At 40.2% G+C, this 16,039-nt stretch overlaps 1 protein-coding gene across 6 annotated transcripts in view; it reads left to right on the plus strand.

The window, feature by feature from the left end:
- Positions 1–1,551: 1,551 nt before the first annotated feature.
- The window catches only part of KMT5C (lysine methyltransferase 5C), a 37,804-nt gene continuing 23,316 nt past the window's right edge, over positions 1,552–16,039 (plus strand). Inside the window, exons 1-6 of one of the 6 annotated variants that reach the window (XM_075190934.1) lie at positions 1,552–1,704; positions 4,405–4,581; positions 6,236–6,379; positions 7,994–8,101; positions 8,226–8,385; positions 8,598–8,707. In XM_075190934.1, the coding sequence (XP_075047035.1) occupies positions 6,270–6,379; positions 7,994–8,101; positions 8,226–8,385; positions 8,598–8,707 (488 nt within the window). In that variant the 5' untranslated portion in view covers positions 1,552–1,704; positions 4,405–4,581; positions 6,236–6,269. Of the gene's footprint in view, positions 1,705–1,813; positions 1,945–4,394; positions 4,582–6,235; positions 6,380–7,993; positions 8,102–8,225; positions 8,386–8,597; positions 8,708–16,039 lie in introns of those variants that run through there. The other 5 variants (XM_075190933.1, XM_075190932.1, XM_075190936.1 and 2 more) reach the window with 5 other exon arrangements.

Genomic DNA, 16,039 nt, shown 5'->3' on the forward strand with positions numbered 1-16,039 from the left:
ATGCACATTTAAGGGGCATTTTCAATTAGCTTCCGGTATCACGAGGCCATGCACATAAAGTACAATTACGGTACCGCCACATCACAGATTTCTCTTTGAAACCCTATGGGGTGCGAAGAGAAATCTGCTGTGCAGTGGTATCGGGAAGGAGGCGGCCACGCGTAGCTGCGATCCATTGAATATGCCCCTAAGTGTTAGTTTACAGTTTCCCAGACCGCCCTGGCCTGCTTTACGTCTCCTTTATATGGAATGGGGATGAACCAGAGGTGGGTGGTAGTGCGAGTGAGTGGACCCTGAATTACCAGGGAGAAGAAGGGTGAAAAATGAACTGTGGTCAGTGAGAACATTAATTAAGCTAGGTACACTACAGAAAATATCCCCCGCTCTTTAACGATTTTACAAATGACTGAGAAACCCAATCAGCATGCCGATCCATCAGTACAGTTACACGATTTACCTTCAGATCTGTGCTCTTAATCTGTCATAACCATTTGTTGAAAAGATTGTGATTCTGTAAACTCTATGGAGATCTGCCTACACTGCTGGTTGTGAGCGCATACCATCATTTATGGAGATTTTTAGTACTGTTATAAAATCAAATTAACAATATGATAAGCTTTGGTACATGAGTACACACTCAGACCTAACAGGCGTTTATCGTGTAACTGACACAATAATCGGGTGAAAAACCTGTAGTGTGTACCCAGCTTTATACAGAAGATTGTGGTAAATGAAATACAGGGGAAGGGGAGAGATTTTTTTTACTCAGTCACACTGTACCACACAGGCAGGACCTTGTCCTGACACCAGGTAGGTACGCTCCTCTGCAATGCAGGATAACATATAGGGGCATATTCAATTACGATTCACGGCCACACGGGTCCCGGTACCGCAACATTGTGGATTCCTGAAATCTGCGATATTGCGCTACCGTAATGACGCTTTATATGCACAGCCGCGAATCGGAATTCAATATGCTCCAAAGAGCGAGCAACACGCAGTAAATGGGTTTATGCAACAGTATAAGGGAGAATGGAGGGGAATGGAAGAGGACTAGTAGCATTTGTTAAGTGAATCACACTGCTTCAACATTCTAACATTTGGAAATCATCACCTCTAGAAATCCTTAGCGTTCTGGTGACAACACCAAGATAAAGACATCATACTACAAACACCAATGGCTCTGCAGGCAGACATAGGACATACATGTGCTATAAAGACCAGACAAAATGCTAAATGGCAACTGTTACAGAACAAACTACACTGATATGTTCTATTAGGATAGTAATTCACTAATTTAAACTTATTTTTCAAAATGTGTAAACCTAGAATATTATGCGAAACACCTAAACCGTTAAGACCCTTCTGCAGCCGACAGTTAAACAAGTAAAATGTCATATCGCGAGAAGAGGGGTTTAAAATAACGAACACACCACCCTGCCTAGTGGGCGGGCCTCAAAAGATCACCCGTTGAGCGACTTCAGCTTCTACCAATGACACGTGTCCTATTGTTTTGAACGACGGCCGCTCTGGCCTATCAAGAAAGGAGTTCAGAAAGCTTAGCCCCAATGAAGAGAAGGGTTTAGCAAAAGTATCAGTGACGTATTCATAGAAAAAAAAAAGAAGAGGCCGTGGCAGCAGAGAAGGGCGGAAGTGGGAGAGCGAGTAACGGGTGGAAGAGCTTATAACGGACACAGTGGTTCGGTAAGATTGCCTGGCGCTTTGGGGAGTAACGGACATTTTTTTTTTTAATATGGTCCGGTCTAGTGGGCTGCAAATGTAGCTGGGGTCGGTTCAGGAAAAGCCCGCCTTGCAATGCATTCTGGGAGCGGAAACAAGGGGCAGCCAGGCGCGGGAGTGTACGGGGTTTCCTGCTAGCAGGGATCTCTCCATGTAGTGACTGAGCTCTAACCGGTCTCCAGCACAGCTGTGTGACAGGCTGAAGTAAGACAGAGTATAGGGCTGTAGTTGTACCCCAGCTAGCGCAGCACACAGCTGTCTACAGTCTGACACAATAACCACCCTTACAGCACTTTTTACAACCAGTCCTGCTTTGTGTTACATGGACACTAAACTTTTCCTTACTCCTCCTATCCTGCTTTGCATACCTCGACCCTAACGGCCAATAGATGCTCTGTATTGCTTTTGATTTGCATAACTCCTGGCACTAAACTGCTACTAGACCTAATGTGTTATTAGGTCAATATTTCATATATGATCTTAACTTTTCAACCAGATGCATTTTTAACAGGTTATAATATATATGTTTGTATATATGTCAACAATATTATAATCTAAAATGGTGCAGGTGGTACCAATTTCTAATAAGCTATCATCACCATTTATTTATATAGCTCCACAGGTTCCGCAGTGCTGTACAGAGAACTCATTCACATCAGTCCCTGCCCCATTGTACCTATACACAAATTTAACCATATATGAAGTTTGTCTTAACTAAACTGACAGTAAAAAGTCTCCCTTGACCATGCTAACTACTAAAATACTTCCATTTACTAAGGGACAAACAGATTTGAGATATGTGTGTGTTTGAGTAATACAGATAAATTGGTCAAATCATTAAGTACAAATATTGCAAGCTCTAAAGGTCCGGGATCTAAATCCTAATGCTTTCTTGTTTGATTTGTTGCCAAGTTATATTTGTTGTTGCAACGCTGGAACTCCCTGTTTATACTGTGTGCGGCCAAATAAATTCATACGATACTGTACTTTCCCTTTGTTACCAATATTGGAGAACATGCCTTTAGTAAAAAAAAAATAAACCCCCAACCATGTCTGGTTACCCACTGGCTTAAAGAAATGCCAATGATGCTATATGTCAAATGTAAGCCTAATATTATTTGGTAGGGGGAGGCAAGTGAACACAAATAAGTGAAACTTAATCATTTACATAATCTTACTAGTTTAAAGAAAAAACAAACAAACTGGTGTTTATTTTTAAAAGCCCTTGTTTATTTAGATTCAACTAAGTTGCACTTTCAAAGTAGCTTTTAAAATCCAAGTTATGTAGAATGGTAATGATGTATATTGCACTTCTTATTGAATTGCAGCCAAAAACACATTCAAACTGTTAATATATATCTTGATTATTGTACAAGACATTTAAACCTCGCAGGGGTGAGACAATGCCTACTGCTGCACATCTTTGCCAGATGTTTATTGAAGCTATTGGTCCTTAAACTGTGATCACTGTATATCACTTTAGGCCACATCATTCTAATACTGCCTGCTCATCAGAAGGTCACTCTGATTGCAGCATTCTTTAATGGCTATACTCAAAAACATCGTAAGTGGAGAAGTGAATAAACACTTGATTTATCGAGAATTGTGCATTTTAAATACATTGTCATTTGCAAACCTTGATCTGAACTAGAGAGAAAGATTGTCTGTAGTCTAATTGTATGTATGCACTATGCACGCCCCTGCATGTGTAGTACTGTTTTGATTCCTTGAGGAATGTAAATCGACAGCAGGTGTAATAATGGTTTATTAGTCCACAGAGTTATTTTTAATGAGACGTGTCTAACGAGATGCAGTGGGTGCTGAATTTAATTGAAACCCCAGAGTTTTAAAGGACAAGTAATAACAAAAAATACCCTCCTGCTCTCCACCAAATAAAATATCAGACTGCCTTTGTAATAATAGTGCGGTATGTTTAGATTGATATTTAGGGTGTACATATTAGACTTTGTGTATAAGATCACTCTTGCAGTGACGTAATACTGATGCACCTTGCATCAAACATGTAGTAACACTGCTACAAATTTGTTAGGTTTGAGAATGAGCATCAGGATCTGTGGTTGTGGCAACAATGGAAGTCAACGAGGTGACAGAATTCTATGCAGAGAACATCCACTGCCCAACTGAGACTTCAGGGCTAACGTGACACACAATACAGCTTCCCACGGCCACTTTTCCACTCTTACCTGGGTTCTAAGCAGTGTTACTGTATTGCTTTAATCAGTTTACTCACTACTCTGCTGAGACATGGCCCCATTGTGAATATGTTCAGTCAACATAGCTGTGTGTGTCAATTGGCAAAATGATTATTTTTAAAACTGTAACAATATGTTGTATTCTTTCTACCCAGACGATCAATGTCGGCATAGACTGCATCATTCTGTATTGTTTCCCTCATCTGAAAGTGCTCTGTGGCACCAATGTCTTTGTATTTAATTAAACTTGCTGTATAATTTGTATATTGTTTGCTATGTGGAGGAAGAAAGGTACAAAACTCATAATCTCTGTTGCCAATAGGTTAAACAAATTTGGCAGGAACTTTTCTGCACTGCGACAGAGCAGAGGAGTTAGGGCTTGTTTTCAACCTACAACTTTTTCCTTCTTTCTTTTGTTCAGTGAGTAAGACCTACCTTATTCTTGTTTCAGCGCCGTGCTGTTTGATGATTGCGCTACATTGATGATGCGTTCATGGTGTTGTGTGGCTCATTTGACTGTCTTCACTCTTTCATGACATTTTTCAATCCAGTTGAAGGAAAAACACACTTTAACTTGGATGTTTCATGTGAAATGATTACTCGACATGGTTTAAGTTGGAGATAGAAGGTTAGAAACCACTTTAAAAAGAACCTATTCTTAGTTTTAGTAGCGCTTCAAGATAATCATTACTTTTATCCTGTTTCTTAGAGTACACAGTAAAGTACAGGTAAGAAAATAGCAAAACACCAAATTGTTTGACCAATTGTTGGAGGGGATTTTGGAGTGACTTACATATGAGAGCACAGTCTCACAGTGCATGTCCTAAATATGGTTACTACACCAAAAACATTTTTGGGTTTGTTCACACCTGTTTCTAATGTGCTTTTCATGCCTTCATAGCAATGAAAATTGCATTACAATAGGAAAGTCCACCCATTTCTTATGTGTAATGGCAGTACATTTGATTGATTTGGTAAAAGCACATCACTTGGAAAATGGGTTAATAAATGCATAATAGTAGTTTTTGTGCATTTTTATTATTTTTTTTCCTAGTCATTATATTGGAATGAGCCTTCGCTGATCAGCTTTTCTGTGTAGATCATATTGATAAATATAGGAATACATTTTTTTGTATTTTTTTTTATGTAGGGATGGGTGCTACAGGTGTTGCGATTTGTCTGTAATTCCTTTATTACAGTAAATGTTTCCACTTTCGTATACTGGCAAGGTATTTTTGGTGTTGTAACTGCAGACTTGTGGTCTCTAAGTGTCCTTGCTCTTTTATATATGTGGGCAAAACAAAATGTCCATTTTAAAGCATTTTGTAAAACATAGATACACAGTTAAAATTAAGTCACAAAACACCTCTGGGAAATATTTGTTCGTGGTTCATTTTGCCTGTTGTAAGACAGCATATTAATGAATTAAATGGTATGTCAATTAAAATTATATGCCAGTTTATACCCCATTTACACTACCTATAAAACCCGGGTTTTTGTCGGAGTGAGCCCTGACTACCCGGGATGTGGCTCAGTGTGAAGGGGGGGTCAGTTCAAAATCCCAGGTCATCATTAGACCCTGGACTTTTGCGGGGTTATTCCTGTGTCAGGCCCGGGGCGCCTGCAGTGTAAACGGTGTGCCCCGGGTTTTTCAACCCAGGTCTCGCATAAAGAAGCTGATTGGGGGGATCTTAGGGATGCTGGAGGATGACGTCATTTCAATGCTGTATATAGGAGAAAGCATAGCACATTGACACCATAGAACATTTCCAATGAGTTGTGAGCTTTTCCCTGAAATTAGTCTGAAAAATCAGAAATACATTTAAAATAATAATTTTTCAATTAGTGCAAATATAGCTCCAAAGCAGCTAAATTGAGATTTTGTTTATTGGTAGCTATTGATAGCGCTAGTTAATTAGGGTTGTGTAAGCTGTTTAAAGGATAACTAAATTTAACCTTAAAGAGGGATGTGGTTGTTTTTGTAGCTGTGTCTCCTTTGGGATTCACAACACAATCTGTTAGAAGGGAAAATTAGTATATTTTAGAATGCATGCATGATTACATAGTTGAAAATACATTAATATATCAGTTTCAGCCTTTTATGAATGTTGATCCAGGGGAAGGTGTAGTTTTGTATTTTATTTTTTTTAACTAATGGCATTATCAATTTACATATTAGACAGTTCTTGAGGTTCTATCTATAACCTATGTAGACCCCAAAAGAAAAGTAATCTGTATATCCTGTGACTATGTAACTTTATATTGTTATTTCTAAATATTAGGTTAGAACAGCATGATCCAAAGCTTAATGAAACCATGGGTTCTAATCGGGTGACGGCAAAAGAGCTGTGTGAGAATGATGACTTGGCAACTAGCTTGGTGCTTGATCCATACCTTGGATTCAGAACACATAAAATGAACGTCAGGTGAGTTTAATTGTATTTTGCCTGTGATCTATTTATTTTTTTATTTATTTTTTTTGCTTACCCAGTGGTAAATGTTAAGGAATTCTGATACATACACACTACAATAATTAGCAATTGTGCATGTAAATGTTAAAAAAATAATAATAATAATTTTGTAAGCTACCATTAGATTCTCTAGTGCAATTATGGCTACAGAGGAGCACAACATTGTGCCAACCCACCTCTGAGTCATACCATTACTACTTTTTGCAGATGTAATAATATTTTGGGCACTGGGGTCCCACTATACATATACGGTTGGGTGGGTAATGCATTTTTTTTGTTAAACTCTTTAATAAGATGTGTGGGTGAAAGAGGCTTTGGGGGAAGGGGGGGGGGGGAGTTGTACTTCATCCACCTCCTGCAGGTCTCATTTGATCATAGTGCCCCCATACACAAGTCCAGGCTGCAAGCTGAGGTCCAGGACTTGCCGATATCTTCCTATGCTATTTTAATAAAGATGTTCCAGCATCCTATCCTCTGGTGACTTAAAGAGCCTTGCAGTGAATGCCCAATGTTTCTATATAATAGTTTTACATCCTGCCTGACTTGTGGGTGCTATGAGCAAGGGAGTATCCTTTATATCTTTAAAATTCACTTCACACACAGATTTTATTTAAGGATAATTTTGGCCAGAATTATTCTTTAAAACAATATTTCTGAGGAGATTTCCTTTAAGACAATAACCGCAGGTCAGTCTTTATTGGAGAATGCCTTTGTGGTTAATTTCTTTCTTTTTTGTTTTTGTTTTTGAAAGCTCAGCATGGGTGAGGTACCCTTTTCCGGCTGATAGAAAGTCAACAGCATTTAAACCAATAAGAAAATGCAGATTACTGTGACCCCGATATACACATCTATAATGTAATCTAACAGTTGGCTTTAGGTTTAGGATTAGGAGTTCCACATTATAGACGGGCCAGGTCCTGCCTTTTCCCCCTTTAAAACCAGCAATCTCAGTGTGGCCATTTTAACTGACAAAAATCCCACAAGCCGGATTCTTCTGTAGTCCCAATTAACATCAGCCGTCTTTAGGGTAAGCCTGTATTTCGTGTATGTCGGTGTAACAGTAATCTGCTTTTTGTTATTGGTTTAAATGCTTTCGGCATTATTTCAGCTGATATAATCACTACCATCGCCTCACATAATATTGAACTGTTTTCTTTACTGGAAACAAATGGTTTACTGATATAGGTCACTAATTGTTATTTAACGTCACATTTGATAGAATAGCTGGCACTTTAATAGGTTGACTTAACTGTGCTTCATGTAAAATTTGTTTAATAACTTGCATATGTAATATTTGTATTCTGCATTTTAAATTTATTTTATATCCGAAGTAAGGCAGTTAATTCCTAAAAATAACAGTTGCGAACTTTGTAAGCACAGGACACTGACAAAGTCTTCTCTATAAACTAATAACTATAAACTTGAGTAACATGTTTATAGCTGCGTTCCAAGTGCATACCTTTTTGTACAACAGCCTAGTTCTTTTACTTTATTAAACTTCTTCTGTACATAGGTATTTATATACTAACACATTGCAATTTTTCTCATTGCATTTCATGGCTGTTGAAGACTAAAGAGGCAGAAAGTTGAGCTAAGTGGTGTAAGGAAAGTGGAAGGAAAGGTTGCCTGTGTCATAAGCCAGGAATCTGCCCCAATAAATAACAAATATTTAAACAGGTAAATAAGGGAATTTCACAAGTTATGGTGATCTTCAAGGTATTGTGGGAAAAGTATAGGTAAAGAGGATGTGATGATGCAAGTATGAATGTGAGATTTGTTTAGAAGTGTCTTTGTGTTGCAGTCCTTTACCTTCCATAAGGAGACAACATCATTTGCGGGAGGCATTGCACACATTCCGTAAGAAGAGAGACTTTGAAGCAGCGTTCTGTTCACTCGTAATGGGGGCTAATCATTACCTCAGAAATCGCACACCACAACAGGAAGCTATGCTCAAGACACATGTAAGTAATAAGAGGACAGGACTGGCTTGATTGGTCATTTTAGTAAAGTGCCTTAAAGACCAAACAAAACAAAAAAATATATATATATTTTTGTTAGTAACAAGTGTATACAATAGCAGCTTTATAAATAAGATACATCTGTGCATCAAGGAAGGGTATCGGTAATCATGTCTCGCTTTAATGACCTGCTAACTTTTCTGGTTCACTCTTAGATATTCCGATATCTGCGAATTTTTCTGCCAGAAAGTGGCTTCACGATCCTCCCTTGCAATCGTTACTCCTTGGAAACCAATGGAGCCAAAGTGGTCACTACAAAACCCTGGTATGTAAATGAACAAGGGTTCAAAAAAGATCAATTATCAATATTTTTGCTAGATGTGTTACAAGAAGCATGAGGGTCTTTGGTTTAGAGTTTATTTTACATGTTATCAATATGTGAATAGATAACAAATCTAGTAGGATAGGGACTCTTGCCAGTTAAAGGGAATCTTGGTGTAGATGTCTTTATTTGTATTGATGTAATTGCTATTCGTAAACTTACATTTTTCCCATCACACTCATGGTGCAGGACTGTGTATGGTCCTTTTTGTTCTTCTCTCCCTCCATTTCTAAACAGAAATTATAGTATTTCTATCTGCAGTATGTGAGGATAGCAATGTAGTTTGGGCTGGGAATTTTTAGCACACTGTGGAAGAAACTATTATCTCTATAGATGCCCTTCCCCTAGGACAGGCATCTCAGTGAGCCCCTGATGCATTAGTGGCAACACTAGTATCTCCTTGGGTGCAGAATCTGGAGAAGTCAGATCAGGGACTGGTTAGACATTCTTCCTCCCTAGAAAAGATGTTGGAGACTTTTTCCTCTGGTAGGCAGTGTAAGCACCAGGTTCAGACCCAGGCACTGCTGGATTTGATACAGACTCCCTCCTTTCAGGTGGAGGGTGAAACTCAGGAACTCATAATGAGAACGAAAATAAATAGCAATAGACAGTGCAGAGACTAGTCAGATCAACACAATGCTGAAAACTAAACAATTTTATTAATAATTAATAATGTGACTTTGATATCACATCCATATTTATCAAAGAATTACATCCATATAATAACACAATAAAAATGATTTCTCTCTGAATCCAATGCCTGTAATGATTTATGATAATAGATATCTCTATAGTTAATTAATATAGCCCAAATGTTTAATGTCCCAATTGGGTTTTATTGCATAGAGTCCAGATGAGTCTTGTACTAACTCAAATATAATAGGTTACTCACAATAACCCTTCTGTATTAAAACATGGGCTATTCATTTGTATCTTATTGCAACACACGGGAAAGATCACCTTTTAGTTCTACCATGTGTCCACAAGAAGGAGCTCTAAGGAAACTGTTAAATGCAATAGTATTGTATGTAGATTTTACTGCAGTCCAGAAATCTGTGGCTGTTAATTTAGACTCCTCTTCAATAATGCCCATAAAATAAGATTACCTCAGCTCAGCATAGTGAGCATTGGGCTGACTGTGAGAAAAATGGGAAAACGGACCGTTGTTTGTAGGATCCACCAGCTGACCACATAAAGTGAAGATTCACAGCACAAATTCAGACAGAATCAAGGTAGTTTTCTGTGACTTCAAATCATACTGTTCCAGTCTCCTTTGTGCTGAGACACACTACCGAGTAAATAGTAAGTGATCTCTCCAATGTTTGTTCTTAATGCTTCCTGACGCGTTTCCTTGCCCTCCAGCAACTTCTTCAGTGAAACAGTTTGTAGCCGTTTATTTTGGCTATTGTCAGTATTCCTCATCATGAAGATGTTTATATAGCCATCTAATTGAATAATTGCAAACGTGTTGCTCACAAGTATCTTACATCAGGCTTACTAACTGAATTCAGCAACATAAAAGTAAAAATCATATAAATATAAATTACATCTCTTAACAATCATTTGTAATTATCACATAGTAAAAAACAAGTATAATAAAAACTTTATAGCATCGTGTTGATACATTTATTATCACATTCTAAAAACAATGTGTAGCTTATAATATAATATCAATGCGGGTCTCTTTGACTTGACACCTATTTATACTCATTTAATTCAAATAAAGATCAAAAGATTATGTATAGAACAATTGTAAAAGCTGCAAAAAAATATATAGCAAAAAATATTAATATAATATAAACCCCTTGTCAGGATGAGAGCATAAATCTGATATGCTGAAATAGAATATTGGATGTCAGGACCCAAAATAACTCTTTGCATGAATACCTAAATTAACCTGATCTTCAATTCAGATAAAGGTGTGACCAAATGAGCCCAGGAGCAGGTAATTGAATTAGGTAAACCCTTTGTGCAGAGACCAGCTTAAGATATGCAGATCACAGACATCCATTGTATTTGATCCTGTATTTCCCTAGCTAATTGACTTCCTTTCAATAGGTAGTGTAAACACAAGCTAACTCCTGGGTGTAAATTGGAGAGCCAGACGCCTAGGTGCAAATCTTGGAGACTCTGGTATGAAAATCTGCATGGTCTCTATGCAGGTATATAGAAATATGACCTTCAAAGGAAAATGTTGTCATAGTTCATATTTTGGGGAAATCTGGATTGCACTCCGTACTGAGGGGCAAAAACCACACAAGGGTTAAAACATAGATACTAACTACACAGGGAACAGCCATAATCACACGTATTTCCGGATGAGATTGAATATTGTTGTAATCTCATCATATTTGGTATTTAAACATGCGGGAGATTATGACCGGTTTATTGAGGGGGGTGTTATTTCTCTGAGATATATCTGTGAAGAATTACCAACAGGTCAAAACTTAGGAATAGTTTGACCAAACCTGAGGTAACACCCAGGGGACATTTCCGCCCCCCACATTAGCATTCACACTGCCCCTGTGAATGCCGTCCCATTTGAGTTTGCTTAAAAATCTGTGTGTGGAAAGGAGAATTTGTCAGCTTCTTGGGGATCAATCTAATTGAAGGACTGTCCATCTTTCCTGCCTGCCCCAGGCATACAGATTATTATTTGTAAGTAATGCTCTGTACTTTCATCCCAGTTGTTTTATAACTGTTTGCAATTTTTTATTTGTATGTCAAATCTTTATCCATTATTTTTATTATCTGTATGCCCTGTACTTTTTGTATATTAAATTTATAATTTAATAAGTTGCGTCCTTGATACTCTAAAGAATCCATTGCCTTGTTAGAAGAGGGATTGCTCGTCCAGGTTAACCATTGGAATGCCAGTGTGTGATTTGTTGATACATTTGATTAACAAGCTGTGTGTACTTGTATTTACATTTGTGTAACAGTCTGGAGGTGTGAAGCGTTAACCCTGTGTGTGCTGGTGTAAGTCTTGTTAGTTTGTGGATAATTAGAAGCCTGCGTGCCAGTGTGGGACAGTATGTTGGGGTCCTATTGCCCGTACCCAATAGGTGGTGGCTGAACCCTGAAGTGTCTGGGGTTGTGAGAGCGCTGTGTTTGGGGGCGATTCCGTAGGTCTATAACCTGTGTGATAGGTGAGAGAGACTGCGGGCTGAAATCATGTGTGACCTCATACAGCAAACACCCCAAAGTCACGGCGGCTGGGAGCGTGTTCGTGACACCCCTATATCATTGGGAGAATATCTGATGCAAACCCACAACTTCACCACTTATGTTCCCATTTCCCTATCTGACTCTTTACCAGTTAAGCCACAGGGTTTGGGATAGAGAATCTATTTAAGAAGACTAGTCTAAATATGGGAGAGTTTTTTTTCAAAGTATAAAGGCTTCTATATCTCACATTTGAGTATTATCTATATATAAATAACCAAAGACCGACATTCACATTCCTGACATCTGACAGTTTAAATATTCATAATGAGAATCTGTCAGCCTGGGAGGATGATTCCTCTAGTAGGCAGGGAGTGGAAGATCTTTTCCTAGTGGTTAGACAGACACTTAATATTATGGAGGTCTCTCTGTTTAAACAGAAATAGAAGCAAACTGTTTCTTTTTCATCTGCTCCACAATTGTCAGATTTGGAGGAGACCAGACTGAAACCAAATAGCAGATACCAAATTCCTCGAAGGTTTCGCCCCTCTTACCCTTTTCCGGACACGGAGGTTACGTCATGGGAAACTCGCTGGAGTGTGGAGGCTCCCATCTCACATTTGGCTACTATCATTCCCTTCCGAGTGCTGCTAGCCTGAGAGAGCATGGATGGAAATGTGAACAAATTTTGAAGTCCATTTATTTGGCTTCTGGTGCCTTCCTCTGCCCTGTAGCGACAGCACCATGGGTAATCAAAGCTGTGGAGAAATGGGCCATTTCTCTCAGTGATGGCATCCAATCGGGTGTGCCTAGAACCTAATTGTCCCCCTTGGTGCCCCATATTAAAGATGCGGCTGATTTCCTGGGAGACGCGGTTCTGGGCTCAGGTCAAGGATTGTTCCTGACTTCATCACTGGCAGGGGTGGCTGCACGCACACTTTGGCTTAGATCTTGGGAGGTGGAAGCCAAATCCAAGAAAACCTTGGAGGCCTTGCCTTATGATGGCTAAGTGTTATTTGGTCCGGCCTTGGGCAAGTTCATCTCTCAGGCCACTGAAGGGAAAAGCTTGTTTCTCCCAATTGCTGCACCTAAGTCCAAAAGGCAAAAGACCTTTTGCCTCGTTGGAAAACCTAGGGGTGCTGCCATGAGAAATCACTCCTTCTCCTCAGGGAGGGGCCCAAAGGGGCAGGCAAGCCTGGACGGGACGACTTATGCACACAAGCCAGTGGACAAACAGCCTTCATGACTTCCTCCTTCACCCACCCAGACTTTCTGTGGTGGGGGCTCCTCTCCTGCTGGGATTAATGGTTCAATTCTTCTAATGGCGCCTGGGTAAAAAGCATGGTGGACAGAGGTTACATGTTAGACCTTTTGGTGATACCTCTGTGGCATATCATGTCCACTCCCCTTCCAAGAGACAAGGCGATAGTGGCCCTTGAGGGGGCCATTCAGTCCCTGTTGGCTTCAGGTGTCGTTGTTCTGGTTCCAGAGGAGCAATGGGGTTTGGGTTAGTACTCAAACCTTTTCCTTGTACAAAAAAAATTGTGCTTCCGTACCATCCTGAACATAAAAACCCTCAACACCTACTTGAGGGTACCAAGCTTGCGGACGGTATCCGTCCGTTCTGTCATCAACTCCATGGAATGGAACAAGTTCCCGCTATCCTTGGATATCAAGGATACTTATTTTCACATACCCATATGGGACGGTCACCACAATCTTCTCAGGTTTGCAGTGAAGCGTCGTGCTTCCAATTCGGGGCATTACTCTTTGGTCTGGCAACAGCATCGCAGGTATTCACAAAGGTAGTGGAAGTTATGGCAACACGTTTATGTTGTCAAGGGATGCCAGTAGTGCCATACCTCAACAATCGCCTGATTAAAGCAAATCTGCCCCTCGCCTTCAGTCTCACCTGCGCAGTGCATGAAACGAAGGCGCACAGTGTCTTGTTTCAAGGCAATACAGTTTGCTCACTTCCATTTGCGAACCTTCCAGTGCAAAATCCTTTCCAAGTGGATGAGGTCAGATCCTTACTTGGCGACGCAACTATTCCAGCCATCGCCAGCGACCCGTCGGTTCCTATTGTGGTTGCTGCGGGCGAAGAATCTCAGTCTGGCATTGGTCCATAGTGACCACAGACACCAGCCTCTTAGGCTGGGGTGTGGTGATTCTTAACCTCCGTCTCCTGGGTATCTGGACCTGGCAGGAGGTGAGGCTTTCCCATCAGTGTCCTCAAGTTACGGGTTGTCTTCAGTGCTCTGGTTTAAGTGCTTGCTATGAAAGTGGCAGCCAAGATAATGCATTGAGCAGAACATCAAGTTATGCCATTGCAGTGCTCTTAACCCAGGTGTCCGGGATGTCCATTCCCTGATTTAATATATTCTCATATATTCAAACAGTCAAACAATATATCATCTCTATTGTGTCAGGAAACCTCTCCTTACTACCTTTAGTAGTCACAAACTGCATTCTGCGCACTTGTCACTTGGAAGTGTTTACTGTATGCGGTTACACACTATTCCAGCACTCAGTCTTTCCCTTGCCTATCACACAGGCTACAGATTTGCCGAATCGCCCCCAAACAGTGCTCGCACAACCATGCCCACTGTGGTTCCACAACCACCTATTCAATAAGGCAATAGGACCCCAATATTCTGTCCCACACTTGCACAATATGCTTTTTGTTGCACACAGGTTGGCAAGACACATCACAAATCAAAGGGTTAACGCTTAACACCTCCATACTCTATTACACAAATGTACATGCAGCCACACCCTAGGCTTGGTAGACAAATGTATTAACAATTCACACACCAGCATTCAAAGGGATAACATGTTAAAGCTATAAAAGGCTAATGGATTTGTTTACAGCAATATGGAGAACACTTATAAAATGTTAAATTTAATATACAAAAAAGTACAATGCTTACAGTTTATTAAAACAATTAATAAAGATGACAAAATATAAAGCAAAACAGATCTAAAAATAAAAAGGACAAAGTTTACAAAGATTATGGCGATAATGGCGGATTTTCTTCATGCCAGAGGGATGCAAATAGTGCCCTATCTGGACGATTTGTTAATAAAAGCTGCATCAGCGCAATTGTTGGAACAACATCTTCAATTTACCATTTAAGTTTTGGAGAGACATGGTTGGCCCCTGAACCGCCCGAAGTCGCAGTTGATGCCTTGTCAAAGGATGACATTCCTGGGGCTAATAATGAACATGGCATGTAAGAGGGTTTTTCTTCCAGAGGACAAGATAAGGTCCCTGCAAGATGTGACAAACGGGGTTCTGTCCTGCAGGAGGCCGTCGGTCCTTCTGTGCATGAAACTGTTAAGAAAGATGGTGGCGTATTTCGAGACTCTCCCTTACGGCAGAATCCACTCTGTGTTTTCAATGGGACATGTTGAAGAAATGGACCGGGTCCGATCTGAAGTTAGATCGTCAGCTGGTGTTATCCTGGAGGCGAGACAATCTCTCAGATGGTGGCTTGTGAGACAATCTGGCGGAAGGCAGGTCCTTTGCTCCGTGGTCTTGGATCTTGGTGTCCACGCACGCCAGTCTCAGAGTGTGGGGAGGGCAGTGGCCGTTCACCTGATACTACAGGGACTTTGGTCAATGCAAGAGTCTGCTCTTCACATAAATGTTCTAGAATTGATGGCCATGTTGAAGGCATTACAAGGAGCACAGTGTGTTCTGCAGGGAATGCTGATTCACATTCAGTCTGCCAATGCCACGGCAGTGTTGTACATAAACAGGCAATGAGGCACCAGGAGTGCAGGAGCAATGGAAGTGACATTTCAGATTTTAGCTTGGGCCGAAAAATACGTTCCTGCATTGTCAGCAGTATTTATTCCAGGAATTCAGAACTAGCAAGCGGACTATCTAAGCCTGCACAAAGTTTTGCCGGGAGAATGGGCTCTTCATCCGGAAGTTTTTCAGTTGTTGGTAGACAGATAAGAACTTCCGGATCGAGGTCTGATGGCGTCGTGTCTCAACAGGAAGGTTCTAGAGTTTTGCGCAAGGGCAAGAGATTCACTGGCAGTGGATGTGTTGACAATGCCATGGGACTTCAGGTTAGGTTACCGGTTTCCTCCCATATCAAT

Source organism: Mixophyes fleayi, chromosome 11 (assembly GCF_038048845.1).
Source record: "Mixophyes fleayi isolate aMixFle1 chromosome 11, aMixFle1.hap1, whole genome shotgun sequence".
NCBI classification, from domain to species: domain Eukaryota; kingdom Metazoa; phylum Chordata; class Amphibia; order Anura; family Limnodynastidae; genus Mixophyes; species Mixophyes fleayi.